The sequence below is a fragment of the Nicotiana attenuata genome, chromosome 8, assembly GCF_001879085.1.
Source record: "Nicotiana attenuata strain UT chromosome 8, NIATTr2, whole genome shotgun sequence".
Lineage (NCBI taxonomy): Eukaryota > Viridiplantae > Streptophyta > Magnoliopsida > Solanales > Solanaceae > Nicotiana > Nicotiana attenuata.
In genome coordinates, this window is record NC_031996.1 from 15,282,045 (window position 1) to 15,307,811 (window position 25,767).

General features: G+C 32.9%; 1 protein-coding gene, 1 long non-coding RNA gene and 1 pseudogene across 2 annotated transcripts; 2 read left to right on the forward strand and 1 right to left on the reverse strand.

Annotated features, from left to right (window-relative positions):
- Nucleotides 1,789–6,032, forward strand: LOC109230972 (equilibrative nucleotide transporter 3-like). The gene is made up of 9 exons (XM_019396479.1): nt 1,789–2,176; nt 2,285–2,389; nt 3,581–3,736; nt 3,824–3,967; nt 4,065–4,170; nt 4,285–4,460; nt 4,542–4,702; nt 5,356–5,614; nt 5,727–6,032. The coding sequence occupies exons 1-9, from the start codon at nt 2,129–2,131 to the stop codon at nt 5,835–5,837; spliced, it is 1,266 nt and encodes a 421-aa protein (XP_019252024.1). The 5' UTR covers nt 1,789–2,128; the 3' UTR covers nt 5,838–6,032.
- Nucleotides 6,453–17,575, reverse strand: LOC109231516 (annotated as a pseudogene).
- LOC109231789 lies at nt 19,888–20,647 on the forward strand. The gene is made up of 2 exons (XR_002068839.1): nt 19,888–20,333; nt 20,476–20,647. It is a non-coding gene; the product is annotated as an uncharacterized LOC109231789 (long non-coding RNA).

Here is a 25,767-nt window from a genome sequence, read left to right on the forward strand (position 1 = left end):
AGCATCTTCTACTGAAGTTTTTGAAAAAGCTTATCCAGGACAAAAAAAACTTCAGCGTATTTAGTACTGAAGTTTTTACAATTGAACTAAATAACTTCAGCATCTTCTGCTGAAGTTTTTGAAAAAGCTTATCCAGGACAAAAAAACTTCAGCATATTTAGTGCTGAAGTTTTTACAAATAAACTAAATAACTTCAGCATCTTCTACTGAAGTTTTTGAAAAAGCTTATCCAGGACAAAAAAAACTTCAGCGTATTTAGTACTGAAGTTTTTACAATTGAACTAAATAACTTCAGCATCTTCTGCTGAAGTTTTTGAAAAAGCTTATGCAGGACAAAAAAACTTCAGCGTATTTAGTGATGAAGTTTTTACAAATGAACTAAATAACTTCAGCATCACAAAACTCAGCTACTAGAATGCTTAAGTTTAGCAATTACAAATACAAACTTCAACAAATAGAGAACAAAACTTCAGCACTAGAATGCTTAAGTTCAGCAATTACAAACGAAAACTTCAGCACTTGGTTCAGCAACTTTTGCTACTTCAGGCCCGTCTACTAGAATGCTGAAGTTTTGCGTGATTGCCTTTGCTACTTCAGCCCCGTATGCTGAAGTTACGCGAAAAAGTGGGTACGTTTGCAATTTTTTTGCAAAGCGGGCACAAGTTAAAACGTGACCTAAAAAGCGGGTATAGATGCAAATCCCCCACTAATTTAAAATGTTAAAATAGCCCTTTAATATTTTAGTCCAGATTAAGAGCAAGTACTAACTGATAACCATTTAACTATTAACACTTTTAAGTAATTTGACAATTTGACTCGACGAAAGGAATTTTCTTAAAAAAAAAAAAAGAAGTACACTCAGTACTCTGAACATAGAGCCCGTTTGGCTTAACTGATTTAGAGTAGCTGATAAGCATTAAGTGCTGAAAAGCACTTTTAAGTGCTAAAACTGATTTAAAAAATAAGCAGTTACGTGTTTGGATAAAAGTGCTGAAATTAATAATATGCAGCTGAAGAACTGGGTATACGAAGAGTTTTGTTTTAAAAAGAAGTATTTTAGGGATAGAATAGTAAATATTTTGGTCAAACTTAAAGTGCTTATAAGCTGAAATTTGATAAGTTGGGGGAGACCAACTTATGGCTTTTGGCTTATTTTTAGCTTATAAGCACTTAACTTATAAGCACTTTTAATTTTACCAAACACGTAAATAAGCCAAAAGGTACTATAAGCCAGTTTGACCAGCTTATAAGCTTAGCCAAACAGCCTCATAACACCATGAATTAAGAGAGATGAGCTTCTAATTGTGCAGAAAATTTTAATAATCAATATGCAATGTGATTTTTTTTTAAAAAAAGAAATTTTATACATGTTAGACTCAACTATCTTCATATATTATACTGACATTTCATAATAATGCCACACATTATGCATACTCTCTCCGTTTGATGGTTTGACTTTTTATTGTTTGTCTGGACATAATTTTTTTTTTAAAAAAAGAAAAGAGACAGTCCATTAAAACTTGTGCATTTACACAAATTATGGCTATATATATATATATATATATATATATATATAAAGGATAAAATTAAAAATCTAAAATAAAAAGTGTCTGGGACCAACCTCTTTCGCAGTTTTTTAAGGTTTTGATATCTCCACTATAATCATTAATGATTGACCCAAAAAAAAAACATTAAGAAAATTCATAAAAGATTACTAACTAAATTGTACTTCACATTCTTTTAATACTTGGCTGTCAACACCAGTGTTCACACTCTCCTAATAAAAGCTACCTCATCTTTCTTAAATCCTGGTAGTTAATAAGTCCACACTGTACAATAATAATTCAATCTCATAGTTTTTCACATTACATTCTTTATTTTATATTTAGATATTTTACAACTCCAACCTCCTCCTCTTCCTCCTTATTCTTCTGAATTTCTGTTTAAGGCCTTTTACATTCCCATTAGTAGTGGGAAATATCTTTTTAGTTTCATTCCCATTAAGCTGTAGATGATTTCTTGATATTTTGTGTATAACAGTTCGAGTAATTCTGCTCACCAAAGCTTAGACTGGAAGAAATAAATTAGTGGTTTTTGTCTTTGTTGATATAAAATACTTTGTTCAGCCATGACTGTTGCTGATTCAAGCAGAATTTCAAGTCCAACAAGGCTAGAGGTTTATTTCAGACTCTCAATTTTTGTTACTCTTATTACTGTTAATCCCATAAATGGAATTGCAATTTAAAGTTGTGTTATTGACTGAGATATGTATCTGAATTTTCAGGGGAAATATAGTGGAATGGTGGTGTGTTGGATTCTTGGACTTGGGTCACTTGTTGCTTGGAATAGTATGCTTACAATTGGAGATTACTATTATGCAATTTTTCCAGTGAGTGTCCCTTTAATTATCTTTTTCTTTTATCTATTCTTCCAATGGAGTTGTAATTTGTACAGATTTGGGTCTATCGGAAACAACCTCTCCATAAGATATGGGAAGGTAAACACCACCTTCCAGACACCACATGTGGGATTACATTGAGTTTTTTGTTATTGTTGTTGTAACCTAAATATGTACAAAGAAGAGAGAAGGGCAAAAATCTTCATTGAATCCTTCAATATACATTTAAAAAAAAATATCTTTTATTACATTGGGCCATTGGGGGAAGGGGAAGAGGGACACTGAGAATTGAACACACACCTATTGTATGAGAGACTACCACCATCTTAGGTGGAGCTAGGTTACGGACAAGGGGTTCGATTATTCGCGAAATATGATGCTTGTTTAAAAAGGGCAGCCCGGTGCACTAAGCTCCCGCTATGCGCGGGATCCGGGAAAGATTCAGACCACAAAGGGTCTATTGTAATAGGGCAAAAACAATTTTTGTTTTGTTATACATCAACAACAACAACAAACGTCCAGTATAATCCCGCAAGTGGGGTCTGAAGAGGTAGTGTGTATGGAGATCTTATGGCTACCCTAGGGGGTAGAGAGGATGTTTTGTTATATATACACTATTAAGGGAAGATTCTATAGAGTGGCAAAAGGGTTACTTTTTGCATTGCATGTTCATATCCTAAACGTTTTAGTATATTTTTGAATTACATTGTATAAACTCCTGGCTCTGCCACTGCCCACCAGTACCACTAGACCGTAAGCTGTTGGAACTGATTCTGTTCATTGACTTTCATTTGGAGAGTTAGGCCCTTTTTGAACGAATGGAAGTTGAGACCAAGGTTGCTGTGAGCCTACGACCTGCGTTGATTTTATGATGCTTTCTTGACATAAAGAATAGCTTTATGCTAAACATGGATATGGATCGGACTAGTGTCTAGCAGCAGTTAAAAATAGTGAGAGCAATTTTGTACTAACAAATTTCAAGAAACTTTGATGTAAACCCCTCTTAGGTGAGAGTCGCAAAGAGTGAAATTTGTAGTTAGATGGATTAGTAATATCCACCTTACAGTATAATCATAGAAAAATTGAATTGATGCAATCCCAACTAACTAATTAGTATTTCAAACTAAACGGACCCGAATTAGATATCTGCTAACCGGTTTTATTTTGTCATGTACAATGAAGAAATACCATCCTTCAAGGGTTCTTACCCTCGTTTATCAGCCGTTTGCACTTGCAACAATGGCAATTCTTGCATATAATGAGGCAAGAATTGATACAAGAAAGCGCAACCTTGCCGGATTTACTCTTTTCTTCTTAACCACATTCGCGCTCCTAGTGGTATGTTCTAATTATTTATGCAATCATTTCTTTTCTTTTCTAACTTTTGTGTATGCAGACTTGACTTTACTTTTCACATCTTGCTAGTTGGATTTGGCCACATCAGGAAAGGGTGGTCTTGGAAATTATATCGGTATATGTGCTATAGTCGCTGCTTTCGGAGTTGCAGATGCTTTTGTTGAAGGTGGGATGGTAGGAGATTTATCCTTCATGTGCCCTGAATTTATCCAAGTAAGATTCGAAGTTCTATTTTTCTTCTAATAAATTTCTATTATATTTCTTGAATCAGATTTGCAAAATGTTTTATTGTGGTTGTTGTGAATTGCAGTCTTACTTAGCTGGTTTGGCTGCCTCTGGGGCTCTCACCTCTGCTTTAAGGCTAGTGACTAAAGCAGCTTTTGAAAAGGCTAGTAACGGTCTTCACAAAGGAGTTAGTACGTGATTTGAAATCCCGTTGTTAGATGGAACAAAAAAAAGAACAATATGTAGTTTCTATTTGATAACTTTTTTTTTTCTAAGTCAGAATCTTGTGGTTGTTGATTTTACAGTGTTATTCCTGGCTATCTCCACATTCTTTGAATTTCTATGCATACTTCTGTATGCATTTATCTTTCCTAAGCTACCAATCGTTAAGTACTACCGCACAAAGGCAGCAGCAGAGGGATCGAAAACGGTTGCAGCAGACCTAGCTGCAGCAGGCATCCAGACTGAAGCAACCAAAAGAGTACATAACTTATCCTTAACTAAAAACTTTATTACTGATTTCTTTACCTTAATGTTCGTTATGCTCCTGCCAACTGAACAGGCTGATAATGGTGCTAAACAATTGGAGCGTCTGAGCAACAAACAATTGTTCTTTCAGAACATTGATTACTTATTGGATTTGTTCTTGATTTATGTCCTGACATTGTCAATTTTCCCTGGATTCTTGTACGAGAATACTGGTACCCACAAATTAGGCTCATGGTATGTTTGCTCGTCTCTTCTCAGCTTGCGAGTTTGTTATGTCCTGCATTCAATTCACTTTCTCTCTCGAACTGTTTCCCTTCATGAAAAATAGGCTTTTTAAGCAAATAGACAGAGAGTAAAAAACACACATACACACAACTAGTTCGATCTGAAGTAGTATTATTGTGCAAGTACATTGGAATAACATGCTTCAAACTTGGAATCTTGAATAGCGCACCATTTCTTCCGGGGGCGGAGCCAAAGTTTGACACAAGGGTTCAGATGAACCCTATAACTTTTGCTTAGACCCTCTATTTGTATTAATAAATCCATTAAATATGTATAAATATTTGATTGCGAACCCATTAACTAAGAAGAGCTTTGTGTTCAGCGGTAGATTCAGAACCCATAAATTTTGATCACGTGCAGAGTCAACTAGGTTCCTAGGAGTCTCACCAAAAATAGAAAATACCGGTGTTTGAGTTCAACTTAAGTTGGTTTAACTACAACTTCAGTAACAAACGGAGTACTAGAGGACGACGCTTCCAGGAAATTACTATTACTTTGTATAGAACTCATGCATGCAAGAAACTTTCGATTACATAGAGTATATGAACGGGTTGATCTGCTAAATGAATTATGTTTGTAAAATGAAAGGTTTTTTTTTTCAGGTATGCTTTAGTCCTAATAGCAGTCTACAACATGTTCGACCTGATAGCAAGATATATTCCACTAATCGAGAAAATCAAGTTGAAATCACGAAAGGGCCTAATGATCGCAACACTATCTCGTTTCTTGTTCATTCCTTGTTTTTACTTCACCGCGAAGTACGGTGATCAGGGTTGGATGATAATGCTCGTATCCGTCCTAGGGTTGACCAACGGTTATCTCACTGTTTGTGTCCTCACAGTTGCTCCTCAGGGATACAAGGTTGGTAAAACTTGCTTCCAGAGCCTTATACAAAACACAAACAAAAACATTAATGTCTTCATTAGTTAGTCTTTGCTAAAAGTTTTGAACTTACTGGATTCTGCTTCAACAGGGGCCTGAGCAAAATGCATTGGGCAACTTGCTGGTGTTATGCCTACTGGCTGGAATATTGTGTGGTGTTGCACTGGATTGGTTATGGATTATTGGTAATGGGACATTTTAAACGACCAGATTTTTTAAAATGTGATAGAATCATATGGCTAGCTGCATCCTGGTTTGTATATAGATATTGATAACAACGTCATACACAGTAGGTGTGCGTTCAATTCTCTCTGCTCTTCCCCGTCCCGTTCCCTAATCCCCTATGTAAAAGATTTTCTTTTTCAAGAAAAAGGAATATGAGATCATCTCTGTTTGATAAGTTCAACCAAACAAGGGATCGCAAACGTCATCCCTTAGTGTCCTTGTGGGTGTGACACGTGTTTGACCTGAGGATTGATGATATATGCCTATGCTTCAACTGGTGCGATGCATAGACAATCACCCTACTGTCCTGCAACAACATACACCCAAGACCAACACGCGAAGCATCCCAATAAACTGTATACAACCTGATCCTAAAGGCAATACCAAAATTGGAGCCGTAGTTAAAGCAGTCTGGAGCCTAACAGTTGACTGTATAAGAAAAACTAATTCATGCATAATTTTATTCAGTGTTTGGTTGTCAGCATTAACTAGGATACATCCTTTTGCATAATTTAAATATAAAGGGCAGTCCGGTGCACTAAACTCCCGCTATGTGTGGGGTCCGGGGAAGGTCCAGACCACAAAAAAAATCTCAGACAGTAGAAAGGGTAACAGGATATCCAGCTGTGGGGATGGGTACTAGGAAATAAGGCCACAATATCTTTTCTGAAGGATCCTTAGCTTCCCACTGAAAGTTTTTCAGTACATTATGAAGGAAAACAAGAATCAGTATTCTTGCAAATTCTCTTCCTGGACATATTTTGTGTCCACCAAATGGAGCTGATGTTTAAGGAACTAACTGTCCATTTCCTTCAAATCTAGAAGGATCAAACTTTGTAGGGTTTGGAAAGTATTCACCATTCTTCATTTCTTCTGTGTAACTCCAAAACTCAAATATATCTGCAAATTTTGATAGCATACTTGGAAGTAAAGAATGCTCAGAAAATCAATAGAAAAAAAAAAAAAAAAAAAAGAAGAGTTACTAAAATGGGATACTAAAACTTTTAGGGGTCGTTTGGTATGATGAATAAGCAAAAATAATTGTGGGATAAAAATATAGTACCGCCTTATCCCTTGTTTGGTTATTAATCATGGAATAAGTTATCCATGATTAAAAATAGTACCGGGATAAGTTATACCTACCTACTAGAGGGTGGAATAATAATCCAGGATAAGTTATCCAGGATATAGCAGTAAAATTGACAATCCGAGGATCAATACGACATACCAAACAGTCAATAAGAAATAATACCAATATAATTAATTCTCAGCATAACTAATTCAAGTATAATTAATCTCAACATAACTAATCCCAGCATAAATTTTCTTCAAACCAAACGACCCCTTAGTTATATACACTGAGTGTAATGAATCTACCATGATTTAACCTTTTATGCAGGTTACTTACCATTTAATTTAGGTTATTAAACAATGCCTGTTATAAGTATTACCTGTATATTAACTGACCTTGTTAGTACCTAGAATTAAAATCCTAGTAGTGTATTATATTCATCACATTGAGTGTATTGACTAATTTGACCATTAGAAAATAAGTTACAGGCTACAAGATTAATGGTAGAGCTCAAGTTCTTTAAATTAATAATGCAGAAACTATTTACATAATCAGGTCAGTTGAAAATATTTATAGCTAGGTAAACCCTATATGAGAAACAGTAATCTGACATGTTAGTATAATAGTATAATATACTAAACTATAAGTAAATTTTTATGATAAGTATTTCAAGTCGAATTCTTCTGTCTTAATATAACTCTTAACATAATAATGTGACTTGTTCCAAGTGGTTAACAATTTGTTGTTTCTGCATTGGTTGAGAGAATGAAGTGTAGTATCTTCATATGATTTTGGATAACTTTTACTCCATAAATCTAGTTTTTGGAGTTAAGTTAGGTGCAGTATCCATTATTCGTAACATTTTGGGACGATAAAGTAATATATAAAAATAATACAAATATAATCAAAACAACAATAACAACAACAATAATAAAATCCAATATGATGCTACAAGTGGGGTCAGGGGAGGGTAGTGTGTAACTTTAGCTCTATCTTGAGAAGGTAGATACACTATTTCCGATAGAACTCGGCTCAAGGAGAGACAAAAAGACAACAGTTGCAACAAGCAGTAACAACAACACGATAATAAAAAAACGAAGCGAAAGAAATAACATATAATAATAAAAATCTAAGAGCTATGGAATACAAGACTAACACTAATACTGTTGGTATAGAAAAGACAAACGCTCGACTGCCTACTAACTTTCTACCCTAATTCTTGACCTCCACGTCCTTCTAATGACTTTCCATTTAATTACTTACCTTCCATCCTTTTGTATGAGGAAGTCATTATAAGTGATGTCTTCTATGGCTTCTCTGAAAAGGCCTTGAAAACTGGTGTGTCTCTTAGTACTTCATTCACAAAGCTCCAAGTTTTCCTCATTTTCTGAATGTCATCCCAGCATAGCACTATCCTTGGCATCATATTCCTTGAAATCTCATTTTGCTCTGTCATTTTAGATCCCATTTTGCAAAAAAGTCAGAAAATTGTAAGAATATTTATACAAACAACCTCTTTTCATTTGCCATGATAAAGAGCCGTGGCGGATCTAGAGTATAGTATATGGATTTTCGAGAACCCAGTAACTTTTGCTTGGCTCTGTATTTTTATTAAAAAATCTACTAAATATTTATAAATATCTAATTGTGAACCCAGTTATTATTGTATATTAATTTGAGATTGTAACAGGATCCCATAAATTTCAAATTCTAGATCCGCCTTTGATAAAGAGAACCATTCCTTTCGGTAAAATTTAGATAATGTTTTGTAGAACTTCATTTCTAGAACACAAACACTTAGAGACGTTTGGATAAAAAAGGTCAATGTTTTATTTTGGCTACATTTTTGGGATCTTTACCCTAATAACCGTTTGGCTTCCCCATTTATTTTTCCTAATCATTAAACATATATTATATACAATTATATATATATATATATATATATATATATATATACACTATGCATTGACCGCCTAAATTTAATTTAAGCAATAGGATTGATGGCTATTTAGGTTAATTCTTCAATATTTTTTGTGAGGGATTGGATTTAGTTATGGCAGAATTAAGATTGGAGTTTAACTTATGTACACTAATCGGGGAGAGTTTTTTTTATGTATTATCAGGTCATTTAAAAGGTAATTAATTATAGGAAATTATCCTTAATACATAAGTGGAAGAGTTTAACTTATATATATACATATACAATATAAAAAATTTTACACTGTTAAAAAAAGAAAGGGCAATCCGGTGCACTAAGCTCCAGTGATGCGCGGGGTCCGGGAAAGGGTCAGACCACAATGGTCTATTGTATGCAACCTTACTCTGCGTTTTTGCAAGAGGTTGTTTCCATGGCTCGAACCCATGACCTTCTGGTCACATGGCAGCAATGTTACCAATTACGACAAGACTCCCCTTCAAATAAATAAGGAAGGCTAGAAGGTGGGCTTGAACCTCCGACCTTGTGGTTAACAGCCACACGCTCGAACCAACTGAGCTATTAGTTTCTTTAAAAAGAAAGTGATTACAAATATTCATCGAAAAGTGAGATTGTGATATTAAAAGTAAGGCAGGTGTATGCTATAACAACAGATCGTGTATAAAATTTTAGTTGACTTACAACAAAGATAACTTTTCATAACAAATTTTATATGATGCATTGAAAATCAAATAATGGCATGTAATAGGCTGTTTAATTAAGTTGATGGTATTATTTGTATTATCAATATATATTACTTAAATCTCCATGAAAATAAGACAAGTGTCCTTCTAAAATACGTTAATTACATTGGTAGTATTAATTTTTGTTACATTATTAGTTGATATAGGAGTTGGAATACATCGATGACCCCTCAAACTAGCAAAAAAAATTGCATCCTTCTCCAAGGATTTGACCTCTGAATACCTTATACTTTCTACGTCTTCTAGATGAAAATTGTTCTTTCAGCTCAAACTCTGAGTCCATTACTCAAATGGTCACTCAACTATTTCAAATTATCTCCTAAAGTCACTTTACTTTCGTTTGTAACAACAAAGTCACTGAACTATGCCTATTGCACTCAGAAGGTCACTCAACTACATTTTTCAAATTTTGCATCGCCAAATACCTATTTTACCCTCTAAATTATAAACATTTATCTTCTTTTTATTTTTTTTAAACTTTTTAATATTATTATTTTCCCTTTTTAATTTATATTATGGACTTACCTATAGAATAATAAATATTATTTATAAATTAAAAAAATAGAAAGTATTTAAGCATATATATAATGCTAGAATAACAAAATAATGAGCATAGTAAAAAAAAATTTAAATTAGAATAATTTGTTAGTAATAATAATATTTAGTATTAACAATAAAAATTCAAAATATATTTACACAATTCAGAATGAAAGAAAATAAATATTATAAAATATATATTCAAAGCACCTAATATAAAAATAATTATTTAAATAAAGGTATCTTTATAATATACTATATTCCTTTGAAAATTATGCAAAATTTATTATTATGTTTCTACCAACTTTCCGACGACACAAAGTTATGTCACCGGAAAGCAGGGGGACTATCTGTATAGGGTAAAATATGCTATGTTAAGTCGTGCATGGAATATATATATAATATAATTGAGCATAATTTTCAAGAATATATAATGTATATTATAAAAATACTTTTATTTAAATAATTATTTTTATATTACGTGCATGGAATATATCTTTTACAACCTTTATTTTCTTTCATATGAATCGTGTAAATAAATTTTTGAATTTTTGTTCTTTATAATATTATTATTAGAAATAAATTATTATAATTAATTCTTTTAATATGCTCATTATTTTGTTATTCCAGCATTATAGATGCTTAAATACTTTTTATTTTTTTAATTTATAAATAATATTTATTTATTCTATAGGTAAGTACATAATATAAATTAAAAAAGGAAAATCATAATATTAAAAAGTTTTAAAAAAAAAATAAAAGAAGATAAATATTTATAATTTAGAGGGTAAAATAGGTATTTGGCTCCAAAATTCGGAAAATTTAGTTGAGTGACTTTCTGAGTGCAATAAGCATAGTTCAGTGACTTTGTTGTTACAAACGAAAGAAAAGTGACTTTAGGAGATAATTTGAGATAGTTCGGTGACCATTTGAGTAATTGATTCCTCAAACTCTGGTATTTTTGCTTAACCCAAAAAAGGCAGTGCGGTGCACAAAGTATCCCGCATTTATGCAGGTTCCGGAGAAGGGCTCACACTTTAAGGGATGTTATATAGACAGTCTACCTCTACCCTAATGCAAGCATTAGTGACTGCTTTCACTACTCAAGTGTGTAACCTATAAATCGTGCAGTTTAATCGAAGAGAAATTAAAGAAATACCTTCCATTATTTCATTGAAGGACTCAGGCTTCTCTTTAAGGTACTTCATGACCAAATATATAGTTGTAGCAGTAGTATCATAACCACCAACTATAAAGCCAAATAATTTATCAGCCATTTCAACCTCTGTCAAGTACTTGCCATTTTCGTCTTGTTCAGTAATCACTTGTGTTGTACCAGGAAAATTTATGTCCATTAGCAAAAGACCTCGCGGAAAAATATTGAATTCTTCATAAAGATTCAAGATTTTATTGGAGTTTTCGATCCCTACAAATACTCTAGTAGAAAGGGAGAAAGTAAATAACTTCACTAAATCATACACTATCACTTCATTTTTCCCCTTCCAATAATTTTCTAAGTGTAAATGTGACATAGTGTACATAGTACTAATTAGACTATCTACATTTTGTGAGATATATTTTGATACTACTTTTTTTTTAATATAACAGAGATATATATTTTCTTACTCTGGAAAATCTACCAATATTTTTAATAATTCTTAATTTGTGTTATATATATAATACACTTATCTTATGTATAATATCCTAACAGTATCTTTATATTTTTGTATTTTTTATTATGAAATTATGAGTGCTATTTATTAACTAAAATTTTCTACATGATAAATTTAATATATATATATATATATATATATATATAGACACACGCACACACACGCTATCGCTTGAATTTTTTTTTTTAGTGTTCTTCCTTTATGACTATTTATTTATTATTATTTTAGTTATGTGTATATGTACTACTTTTATCATTATAATTATAATTATAAGTCTTATATTTTATATTTTCCAAAAAATTTATATTTTATTTCTTTTTTTGTTCCTTGCTTATCTAATTGTATTATCCATTACTTAATATTATTAAATTGACATATTAATTTTTAATAAATTACCTGTTTAATATAATACAACGAATATAATTTTGTATTACTCTTGAAATTTAACTTGACTTTATCCTATATGACTTTCTCAAATTATTTCGATATTTAAATTTATTAATAATATCTTTGAGTATTATTTATTTACTTAATTTTATCAAATAAATTTAAAGTATGAATAAAATCACATTATATTTATTCTCCTCTTTATATATTAGTTTTTGTTCTATAATATTTTAATTTTTTTCATTTAGTGTTCATCTATAATACGTTTTATTGTATTATTTTTCTAAATGGATGGTGTTGAATTAGTTTAAAGGTTAAACACCAAAGTTCTTTCATTATATGTCATAAATCTACTAATAATTGTAATAATTATTATTTTATATTGTTTTTAATAAGAAATTAAATTGAATTTTTTTTCCCGTTTGTATTTAATATGAAAGTTTAATTTTCTTATTAAAATTACCGTATAACAAGTTAAATTGTATCTTTATATATTTTATTTATTTCTTGAAATTATTTATGTTTTTATCTTTAGTTTTATCTATTATAATATATTTAGTTCCATGATATTATCCATTATTATTATTCAAAAACTTTCTTATCTCAAAAATTAAATTAGTCTTATCATTTTATATATCTCTACATTGAAGTTATATATATATATATATATATATATATATATATATATATATATATATATATATATTATAATAATTTTCTAAAAAATATATAGATACTTAATTATTTTCAATTCAAATTAAAAAGAGTGAACAATTGTTAACTAACTAACAAATTTTGTCCTGAAATTTGACACTTGTTCAATTTTTATGGTGACACTTTGCATCATCACATTGATTTGCTTTTCCTATTCTATATAGATAGATTTTAATTTTTTCATCTAGTTTTCATCTATAATACGAACTTTATTGTATTAATTTTATAAATGGATGGTGTTGAATTAGTTTAAAGGTTCAACAGAGAAGTTCTTTTATTATATGTCATAAATCTACTAATAATTATTATTTTATTTTATTTCAATAAGAAATTAAATTATTCTTTTACCTATTTGTATTTTAATATGAAAGTTTAATTTTTTTTTATTAAAATTACCGCATAATAAGTTAAATTATAACTTTATATATTCTATTTATTTCTTGAAACTATTTATGTTTTTGTCTTTAGTTTTATGTATTATAATATTTTTAGTTCCATGATCTTATCCATAATTATTATTTCAAAAACTTTCTCATCTCAAAAATTAAATTAGTCTTATCATTTTATATATCTCTATATTGAAGTTATTTATTTATATATATTTTTTCTTTTTTATAATAGTTTTCTTAATATGTGATGACCCAAAAGGTCATTACTTGCTTTAAATTAAAATCTGTATTTTCGAGGCCTTGAAAATCTCGTTTAGAGTCACCTCAATTTGCGTGCGCAGTCTGTGCGCGTAGCCGGAAAGCTTAAATATGAAAATCTGTGAAAAATGGTAAAATTTGGCTATAAAATGAGTTAATTTGACTTCGGTCAACGTTTTGGGTAAACGGACCCGGAATCATGATTTGACGGTCCTGGAGGGTTCGTAGGAAAATATGGGACTTGGGCGTATGCCCGGAATCGAATTCCGAGGTCCCGAGCCCGAGAAATGAATTTTTAAAGGAAATTATTTTCTGAAATTGTTTAAGAAAATTTGAAATGAAATTTGATTAGAACGTGTTGGTATCGAGCCCGTATTTTGGTTCCGACGCCCGATACAGGTCTTATATATGATTTAAGATGTTTCTGTAAAATTTGGTGAAAAACGGACGTCGTTTGACGTGATTCGGACTTAAATTGCTAAATTTGATACTTGATGAAGTTTGAGAAAAATGCTTTGATTTTGAGGGTTAATTTGTTGATAATGATATTATTTTGGCGATTTGATCGCACGAATAAGTCCGTATGATATTTTTGAGGTTGTGTGTATATTTGGTTTAGAGCCCCGAGGGCTCGGGTGAGTTTTGGATAGGCCACGGGGTGAAATTTTGGACTTAAGGAATTGCAGGCCTGCAGACTTCGCATTTCCCAAATATTTTTCGCAATTACCAGGCTTATTCGCATTTCCCAAACTTTCTTCGCAATTCCCAGGTTCGCATTTCCCAAACATTTTTCGCAATTCCCAGGCTTGTTCGCATTTCCCAAACTTTCTTCGCAATTCCCAGGTTCGCATTTCCCAAACATTTTTCGCAATTACCAGGCTTGTTCGCATTTCCCAAACTTTCTTCGCAATTCCCAGGTTCGCATTTCCCAAATATTTTTCGCAATTTCCAGGCTTGTTCGCATTTCCCAAACTTTTTTCGCAATTCCCGTGTTCGCAATTCCCAAACCTGCAATTTTACACTTAAACGATTTTGAACCCCATTTTTCATATTTTCTCAAACCCAAACACACTTAGGCGATTTTCCAAGAACAAGTCTTCTTCCAAATCAATTGTAAGTTAGTTTTTACTCATTTCTTTCAATCATTAACATCTTTTAACATGATTTCAACCTAAAATCAAAGATTTTCATGGGGGAAATTGTGTGTTTTGGGTAGAACCTAGGTTTTTTAAAAATTGGGGATTTGGACCTCAATTTGAGGTCCGATTTCAAAACAAATTATATATTTGAGTTCGTGGGGGAATGGTTAATCGGGTTTGGTTCGAACCTCGGGTTTTGACCACGTGGGCCCGGGGGCAATTTTTGACTTTTTAGGTAAAACTTTGGAAAACTCATTTTCATGCATTGGGGTTGATTCATTTAGCACTTATTGATGTAATTAAGTAATTTGTGATTAGATACGAGCGAATTGGCGGTGGAATTAAGGGGTAAAGCTATAATTAAGACTTGAGTTGTGTTCAAGGCATCGAGGTAAGTGTTTGGTCTAACCTTAGCTTGAGGGATTAGGAGTTGAGTCCTATTTGCTATGTGATAATTGTTGAGTACGACGTATAGGCATGGTGACGAGTATCTATACGTTGGTGTCAAGTATGACCGTGAGTCTTATATTGTGATTTTCATGATTTCGTTGTATTCTTCATGCTTTGGTGATGATTTCTAGTTGTTGTGAAAAGTTTGTGGAAGGAATTGAGACCTTTGAACATTTTGGAGCATTGGCTCGAGTTATATTATGAATTGTGAAAGTATATGAGATGATTGAACCCTTTGGAGCATTGGCTCAAGTGGTAAAGTGAGTTATGAAGTACAAGTGAAAGATAGAGAAAGAGTTATTGAAATGTTCCCTTGCCGGGATTTAATTATTTAATTGTTGTTCCCTTGCCGGGATTTAATTATTTACTTGTTGCTCCCTTGCCGGGATTTAATTGTTAAATCGTTGTTCCCTTGCCGGGATTCCTATATGTTCTTGTTTATTTCCCTTGCCCTTGTTTGTGATTGTTGTTTGGGTGAGGAAGAGTGTTAAAGCACGAAGGGTGATGCCGTGCATTGTTTGCTATTGTGAGGAAAGAGTGTAAAGCACGAAGGGTGATGTCGTGCCGCACGATGTACCATTCCGTGCCAATTCTATTGATTATATGTGAGGAAAGAGAGTAAAAGCACGAAGGGTGATGCCGTGCACATTTTATTATTCTAATTGCTTTGGTGAGGAAAGAGAGTAAAAGCACGAAGGGTGATGCCGTGCACGTTTTCATTATATTATTGCTTGGTGAGGACGAGAGTAAAAGCACGAAGGGTGATGCCGTGCACTTGTCTTTGATTTTCCTGATTCTTGCTGATAATTGAGTTATGTTGTCCTTTACTTTTATTTACTGATTTTCTTGTTGTTATCGGTTCAAGTGCATTAATTGTCTTATTCCACTATTACTGTGATTCTTTATGTTGGCATTTTCCTTTATTGTGTTACTTGTTATTATTGGCTCGAGGTATCCTTGCGCAACATTATGCCTTGAATTTATGCTATAATTGCTACATGTTTATGTGACTTAATTGCTACTTGACATTTAGCATACTAAATATTAAATTGCCTATTTGCTCCTTAAAGTCCATAATTAATTGCTACTTGTCATTACTTGTTTTCCTCAGTGAGTCATAATTATTGTGTACTTGTTGTCTTATGAATTCGTATTAATTGTTGCATTTGTTGGAGTAAATTTCATTTGGAAGAACTGTTGATTTAATGAAATGGGAGCGGGTGGTACGCCTACCACGAGATTTAATGAAATGGGATCGGGTTGCACGCCTGCAACGAGTTGTAAACCGAGAGTGAAACCTGCCTTTGTTTTCCTTATTGTTGTTAGAAGTTGAATTTTGGTTTCCTGATAATTCTCTTGAGATTTTGTTTCAACTGTTATCTCCCCGCAACATGTTCCCCCCTCCCATCCTTACTTGTTTATTTCTGCTTTACTTTCTGCTGTATGTTATATAACTGCACAGGTTTATTTGGTGGTCCGGTCCTAGCCTCGTCACTACTTCGCCGAGGTTAGGCTAGGCACTTACCAGCACATGGGGTCGGTTGTGCTGATAGTACACTCTGTGCTCTTTTGTACAGATCCAGGTCCCGGACAGCAACAGTAGCTCGGGAGCCGGCCTTCAGTCCACCGAGACTCCGAAGTAGCCTTGCACGCGTCCGCAGGCCCGGCGTCTCCTCTATCTTATACTTCATTCTGTTATCTCATGTTTTCGAGACAAACAATGTTATATTTCTTTCAAACGATTGTATTTAGTACTTTTAGTAGTCCGTGGATGATGTGACACCAGTTCTTGGGTAGAGGCACATGTTGAATTCCACATTATTGTTCAGCTTATTTAATTTAAGTCTTCCGCTTTAATTTGATATTCCGTTGTCATTTAAATATTTAACGCTTGTTGTTATGATAGATAAAAGGATTTAAAATGAAATAGGTAGGAGTTTATGATTTATGGCTTGCCTAGCTTCTACGAGTAGGCGCCATCACGACCCCCGAGGGTGGGGAAATCCGGGTCGTGACATAATAATATATAGATATTTAATTATTTTCAATTCAAACTAAAAAAAGGGTACTAATTATTAACTAATCTAACTAATTTTGTCCTAAAATTTTATACTTATTGAATTTGCACTGCTGGTGCTCAGTTGCAGCCATCCACATTAAATCATGCAAGGCCTTCTCAGGATTTTTCTTCTGGAAAAATGTTAAAAGGAAGCAAACTGCACCACACTCACTCTAGTACCAAAGGTAGCTAATCCCACATATGTGAAGGAGTACAGACCCATAGCTTGCTGTACAACTTTGTACAAATTGATAGCAAGAATCCTGACTGGTAGACTTAAACTAGTAGCAGACACAATTGTTGGACATTCACAGTCAGCATTTATAGCAGGAAGGAGTATATTAGATAATGTAATCATTGCACATGAGCTAGTGAAAGGGTATACGCAGAAGGGAGTCTTCCCTAGGTGCATGGTAAAAGTGGACATCAGAAAAGCCTATGACTCAGTTGAATGGGACTTCCTTAGAACTGTTTTACTAGAGTTTGGGTTTCTTGGGAAATTTGTTGGGTGGATTATGGAATGTGTGACTACTGTAAGTTATGCTATATTGATAAATGGAGGGATTACTCCAATGTTTGTGGCAAGGAAGGGATTGAGACAGGGTGATCCCATGTCCCCGTACTTGTTTGTGCTGATTATGGAGTACCTAAACAGATCCCTCAAACAGTTACAACATAATCCCGACTTCAATTACCACCCTAGATGCAGCAGGATGAAGCTGGTACATATATGCTTTGCTGATGATCTACTCATGTGCTGTAGGGCTGATAGTATTTCAATCCGACTAATGATCCAAGCTTTTAATCATTTCTCTGATGTGTCTGGGCTGAAAGCAAATTTGGACAAGAGTTCTCTGTACATTGCTGGAATTTCTCAGGAACTGAAGCAGCAGATTTTGAACGAGATGCAGTTTGCACCAGGAGAACTGCCAATCAAATACATAGGGGTTCCACTCTCTTCCAAGAAGATTACTGTACAACAATGTATGCCAATTGTGGAGAAGATGATATCAAGAATCAGATGCTGGACTACTAAATTTTTGTCCTACTGTGGAAGGGTGCAGCTGATCAAAAGTGTTCTCTTTGAGATGCAAGCATACTGGGCTCAGATTTTTGTCTTACCCACGAAGGTTGTTCAACTCATCACGAGTATATGCAGGACCTTTTTATGGACTGGAAGCTGTGAAGCATCAAGGAAAGCTCTAGTCTCTTGGGAATCATTGTGTATGCCAAGATCAGCTGAGGGCCTAAAGTTGATAGACTACACTTTGTGGAACAGGGCAGCCATATGCAAACTCTTATGAGCAGTATCTACAAGGAAGGAATCACTATGGGTGCAATGGATACATGGTTATTACATAAAGAACAAGGAGATAGAGTCCATGAAAATACCTCCACAAGCTTGCTGGTTTGTGAGGAAAATATTTGATGTAAGAAATTGGTTTGGCAACAGGAACTACAAGGTGGAACTGGGAAAGTGCAGCAAGGGGGATAAGTTCAGCATCAAGGCAGCTTATTTATCCTTTCAGCCACAATATCAAAAAGCTCAATAGAAAAATCTGACCATGGAGGCAAGGCAAATTCCTAGACATCAATTCATTCTATAGCTAGCCATAAGACAAAGGCTTGCAACTGTGGACAGACTAGAGAGATGGGGAATAAATGTTCCAAAAGAGTGTGTTTTATGTTCCATAGGAACTACAGAATCACTAGCTCACCTATTCTTTGAATGCAAATATGCAAGAGATATCTGGTGTTCTCTATTGAAGTGGATGAATGAAAACAATACTCCTAAAAATGGAGTGAGGAGGTATGCTGGATGGCAAAGAGGTGTAGAGGAAGCAGAGTTAAAGGCCAAGTACTAGCATGGTTGTTTGCTGCAACAGTATACCATGTATGGAGTGAAAGGAATGCTAGAAGATTTCAAAATGAAAAGATAGAGAGTCATTAGAGACTTAAAGAAATCAGCATCCAAGTGCACATTAGAGGACAGAGTTATAGCAAATGGAAGAAGATATTAGATAGTTTAAATAGTTTTCCTAGCTAAAAGTAGATAGCTTATGAATGTAAATGCATAGTTAACACTCTTAGATAGAAAGAGATAGAGATGACTAGTTCTTGAGTCCAAATGGAACTAGTGGCTGTAAATATACAATTTTGGTTGAATAAAATTTTTACTTTAACCAAAATTTTTTTAAAAAGAATTTAATTTTTAATTATAATTTTAAAAGGTATGCTTAGAGTTTAAATTTGTACGCATAACTAGTTATTAATTTACTAATAACCTATTAGCTTTGCTTAAATTTAATTAGTGAAATATGAATAAATTTTTAAATTAATAATTTTTTATCTTTTAACAATTTGATTTAATATTGATATGTATAATAAATTGTTTAACCATTAGTTATCCTTGTTAGCAAACGTTTTAATCTTGTGGTATTTTTTTGTAATACAATAAAGTTAAAGTGTAAATAAATTGCCAACAATATATTTTATAATGCTAATAGAAATATTTTTGTTACTGATAAAATACTTAGTTAACCAAAAACCAACATTTTTGGTTTTCATTAATTTTCAAAGTTGAACAAAAATAGTGGCGGTAAGTTTGCCTCCTTTTCTTTATGTTTCCCCAAATCCCTCCTTTTAATTTGTATACTGCCGCCTCCATCCCCTTCATCTCCCCCACGTCTCCCCGTATCTCTTTGTATGATATTCATCCCCATCTAACTCTTACCCCATATATCATTTCTTTTTTTTTTTTTTCTCTCTCTCTCTCTCTCTTAAACATACAATCCAAAGTGTTTGATTTACTTCAAAGCCTTTTTTTTTTAACTTAACAACTTTAAGAGACTAAAACTGTAATGATATTTCGTTTTAAGACCCAATGCCATTTCTCGTACTTTTTTTGCTTCGGTACAGATCTCATACCGGACCTCACTGTGTTTATGTAGTAGTGGTTTCTTTTTTTAATTTTATGAATAATATTTAAAGATATTTTGTTTATGTTTCTTTATTTTTGAGAGGTTAAGTACTCAAAATTTGACATTTTTTACTCTTAATTCTTGTGGTTATTTGCAGCCAAAGAGGAATTTAGAATATCTGTTGTGTTAAATCGAGTAAGTATTTTTATTCACCAGTACTTCTTTCTTATTCTATTGTTTGCTTCACTAATTAATACATAATTTGACTAGCGTTTAATTTTTTTCTCCAAATCATGATATAAAATGTACGACTAAAATTATAACTTTTTTTTCACAGGTACATGAATGTGGAAGTTATTCAAGAGTAAATTTATTAGATAAGTGGTTACATTAGAATTATTCTTGTATTCCGAGTAGACTTTTCATGTTGGATAGATTTTACTTTATTTATGTATTTTCGTTTATGGAGTTTGTAATGGGATATTATCTCAATATAGTATTAGTTGTTTTGAATTATTTGATCATGAATGGAATTTTTATTTTTACCATGCATATTTTATTTGTTATTTCCAATTTGTAAAATGATAAATTATCAATTAATGGAAAACTAGGTATACTAATTATAAATAGAACCACCACTAATTTAAATGACATATTTTCAGCAACGACTATATTATACTTTTCAAGACATCCACATTTATATTAGTTTGTCCCAAATTGAATGTATCCAATGACAAAAATAATATTTGTCTGAAAATCGCTTTTATCGACCACAAAGTAACGTTCTATTTATGACAAGTGTAATCGTCACTCATCATAAAAATTTGTAGCGAAAATTTCATTTAGTTGATAAAAATAAAATTTTAGACGGTATAAATTTTTAACTACAAAATTATAAACCATTTTTACAAAAGAAAAGTTGTCACTAATTCATACATTTAGGGACGAAATACTCTCTCGTATATAAAAGGTGATCTTTAGTGACAAAATTACTTTTGTACTACTACGAAATATAAACAATTTTAGAGACAATTGAGGTCGTCACAAGTTAAGCTAAATTGTTAGTGACAAAATCATTTTGTCGGTATTAATAACTTTTTAGTGACGAAAATAAACAATTAGCTACAATTTTTATTTTGCTTTCTCTGACAAACAAGCTTGTCACAGATACTATTCATTTGGGGACGAAAAAAAGTTCGTTGTTAATATAGTTCTATTTAGCAACGAAACAATAGGTTGTCTTTGTATACTTTTAGTGACCTCTTTCAGGGACGAACTATTGACAAATTCTTTTTCGTTATAAAAGGGTTTTTATGGCGAAATATGAAGTTTTAATGACGAAATAATTCGTCATTGATAATTAAATTTGTTGTATGGACCAAACCATGACGAAGTGATACAAGGAATTCTATGGTTTCTCCAATTATTGGCCAACCAAAAGTTCCTCGAGCTAAAGGGACTTTTTCTTTAGGCTTGGCAAGGGAATATTTGAACAAAAAGTTGATAATTATAGCAAGTGTGATTGCAATAGAGAGGAGGAAGAGGTCCATTTTGTCTGTGTGGTGTTCAGGTATACCATACAAGTAACCTGCAAGATTATGTATAGGAAAAATCTTTCTACCATATATATTGTAATATTGTGATATTGATTTTTTTTGTTGAAGAATTAACCCAAATAGCCACACACTTAATCTCTTAAATTAAAAATAGTCGGCAAATGTATAATTCATGTATAATATATGTCTAATTATGTATAATCAGTGTATAATCTATGCATACCGGCCAACTAATCTCTTCAACTAAAAATAACAGGAAGATGTATAATGTGTGTATAATGCATGTATAATATATGTATATTGTGTATAATCAATGTTCAATTTATGCATACCGACCACCTAATCTCTTAAACTAAAAATAGGTGGCAGATATATAATTAATATATGTATAATTCATATATAATATATATAATTGTATATAATCTATATATACATGCTACAAAAAGTAAACATCGAATCCAACCGATTATTTGTATAACAATCTCTTTTTTGTTTCTTGCTCTGGATACATAGCATGGGATTCGAGTATGATTTGTGGAAGCTGACTTTTTGTCTCCAGTCAACTATGCATGTGTATATTTACATGTTGCATGCAGTAGATAAATTATCTTACTTATTTTAATTTATTAATTATTATATATATATAGACGATTGCATGTAATTATTATATTTTAATTAGGTGACCTAATAATATTACAAAAAAGTTTAATATGTTAATATATATAAGTTAAACTCTTATTTTTATATTATACTTCAATACAAAATTGTACAACCTTTTATCACCTATGTTTCCGAACATATAAATTCTTTCAGGCAAAATGCATAGTTCACCCATTGACCTTGCACTCAAATTCCTGTTACACACCTCTCTATTACGTGCAACCTTTTACACACCCAATCTTTTAGAAGTATGTCAATGGCACACCACTTCTGTGTTTGACCACTTTTTCTAAACAAGTGTGTGGCACGCATGAATAAGGCTGTGACACGTGTCACTAACTTAAAAGTAGAAAAATAAAAAGAATTCATCCAAGTTTTATTTAAAAAATAAAGAAAAAGAAAAGGATTCCCTACCAACCTCGCCGGAGAATCCACTCCGGCCACCAGTGTCGAGAGCAATCTTTGCATAATAATTTCACACTTTTCTACAAATGCACCAGCTTTCAATTCCACAAATTCATTAGGTTTCAAATTATGGCTACAAGAGAACTTTTTTTTTTATAGAAAAACTAAATTAGCTCTCTGCTCCCCCATCTCTCCTGCACATCATCGCGGGGGACCACCACCACCATAGCTGGCACCACTCATCACATCACCTCCACATCCATTGAACCGGCAGCTTAAATTATAATTCGAAATTTTTTGACACAGGTTCGAATTTTGACAAACCCAGCAGCTGATTCAAATCCTTAAGCCCAATAACTGTTAAAATCAATTTCAGAATAGCAACAAAAATTTAATTTAGTAAACAAGCTCAAGAATTCAGTCCAAACAATTTCCAACTGTTGCGAGATTTCTCCGCCCAAAGGCCGATTCAGAAACTCTAGAAACCCCAACAATGGAGGTTCGAAACTTTCTCCTCCCAAATAACGATTCAAAATTCGACACCATCACAAATCCTCGAAATTTCTGAATGGAAAAGGAAAAGATAGGGAAGATGACTAAATTACTTTATTTGATTGAATATTATGGTGTAAATTTGTAGATTGAGTTTTATCTTCTTTATGGTGAAGTTGTCGGCGATGTCAGACCGATGGTCTTTTCCTTTTCTTCCTCTTGTTTATTCTTTACTTTTTAAAAACCATTTTGGTTTAATTTTTGACAGATGACACTTAAATTAGATTTTGGACAAAAAATTTATCGTTCTCATTCTCTTATTTTTTGTGTTAAACATGCACATGCCAGCTAAGCAAAATGATGTGTCATTGACATATTTCTAAAAGATTGGGTGTATAAAAGGTTGCCTGTGGTAGAGAGATATGTAACAGGGATTTGGGTGCAAGGTCAATAGGTAAACTATGTATGTGACATTTTCCCAAAATTTACTTCTACTCTTTAATCTCCAACACATTTCAACCAAAACTTGGGACACATTGCTGTCCAGCAAATAACATTATTTATCCCCTTTAAATTTGGATCAACTATCGATTTTCTCAAACACTTCGATTCAGTCAGAGTTTTTCCAAATATCCATTAAAAATATTCTCATCTCACCCCAGAAAAATTTGTTATTAAACTGTATTATTGTAATAAATATTAAAATCAGTAAACTTTCTGAAATAGAAATAGAAATAGAAAGTTAGTAGAAATGTCAAACTAATATCTGAAAAATAATTTTGGAATAAATCGAGCCCACTGAATACACGGTGTGTCCTTAAGGAAATTATTCCCCTCAAGTACCCGATGTGATGGAATATATCCTGCCAAGATAGAACGATTTAACTCACCGGAGTATTGGTACCAAAAACGCCAATGAACAACGAACCACTCGAAGGCTGTAAAACACACTGGAATTTTTGTGCAGGAAAAGAAGAAGATCAGAAAATTTCGTAAGTAAAGATTCTGGGAATCAAGGCATATTTATAGACCATTTGGCACTGTTTCTGAAAAGGTTTGCAACCTTTCAGAAACAGCCATGGCTGTTGGAACAGGTGGGAAGAAATATTGCGGGAAAACAGAAAACAGATTTAAGAGAATCCGAGAAAGAAAACGGACCGGACCGGGTCGCAGGTCATGGGTTATTCCGGATTGAATTTTCGTTAATTAATTAAATAATTGAAAGGAATTATGTCCAAAAAGATTAATCAATCAATCGTTAACCAAGTTCGAAGCCGAAGCCGATAGCGAGGACGACGACGACACGAGGCTTGCCTTCTTCTTAACTCTTTAAGAGCTAGAAGAAGAGCAATTGTATATATACCCATCAAAAGTCTTTTCTTCCTCCAATATGGGACAATGTCCCTTTGCCAAGGAGGGAAACTCAAATATTTCATTTTCCCTCCATTTCCCATTCATCCTCTTTAAGCTACACCAAACTTAAAAGCCCAACAAAATTAATATATATATATATATATATTGGGTGCACCTAGATTTGTTGTGATACTTACGTCGATCGAGTCGTAGCAATACTTGGTGAATCCAAGATTGAGAGTTGAACAGCTCTTTAATTAATCTTTGTCCTACGTGCTATATTAGTTATCTCTTGCTTTTATTAAAAGAATCAAATCATGCATAGCTTAGCATTTAAGTACTTCACACGTTTACATGTATCTTCAGCTTTACATTTCTAATCGAAATGGTCAAATTTGCTTATGTATATATCCTTTGTTAGGCTTTGGTAATATTACCCTCGCCGTTAGAGAAGAAAAGTCTTACTTTTACCTTTATACCCTAGTTTCCCTTTGACGTGACGGTAATTTTAAATCATAATCAAAAGTTGAACGGTAAATTTGACCTTTTTCTTCGAGCAAATAATTGCTAAACCAATTAGTGATAAATTAAAGGGGGTGAATTTTAGTTGATCTTAATAAATTCTAGACCGGATAAAACAGAACATTATCAGGTAATGGATTGAATACACTATGATTGACAATAAATGTAATGGTGTGAATATGTAATAAATGTGACGATGTAAATATGTAATAAATGTGAGCAACGACAGCAAATGTGATGAAAAGGGATATGTCACCCAGCTAACATATGATTGGGATGTCCTTTTTCTTTGTCTGCGACTTGGAAAGGTATGAAGTTGGGATAATGTGGAATTTCTATGTTTATGGATCAAGATGGGACAACATGTGCTTCAATAATATTATTGACAAATAAGACAACTCTTGGATATTCTCTGTTCTCAACTCTTACAATGTGCTTTCTTTCTCCCAATTCCGAAAAAGAAGAAGAAAAAAGCCCCCTCCCCCTTCTTTCCTGTCTCTTCCTATTTATAAGGGATATTCCCCAAAACCCTAAAAGGTACAGCATAAAGAATATTCCTTTGGAATATTCTTTTTGCCCACTTATGGACCTATATTCCCGTTACTCTCTCATCTCGGCTGCCTGCTTTTGATATCAGCCTT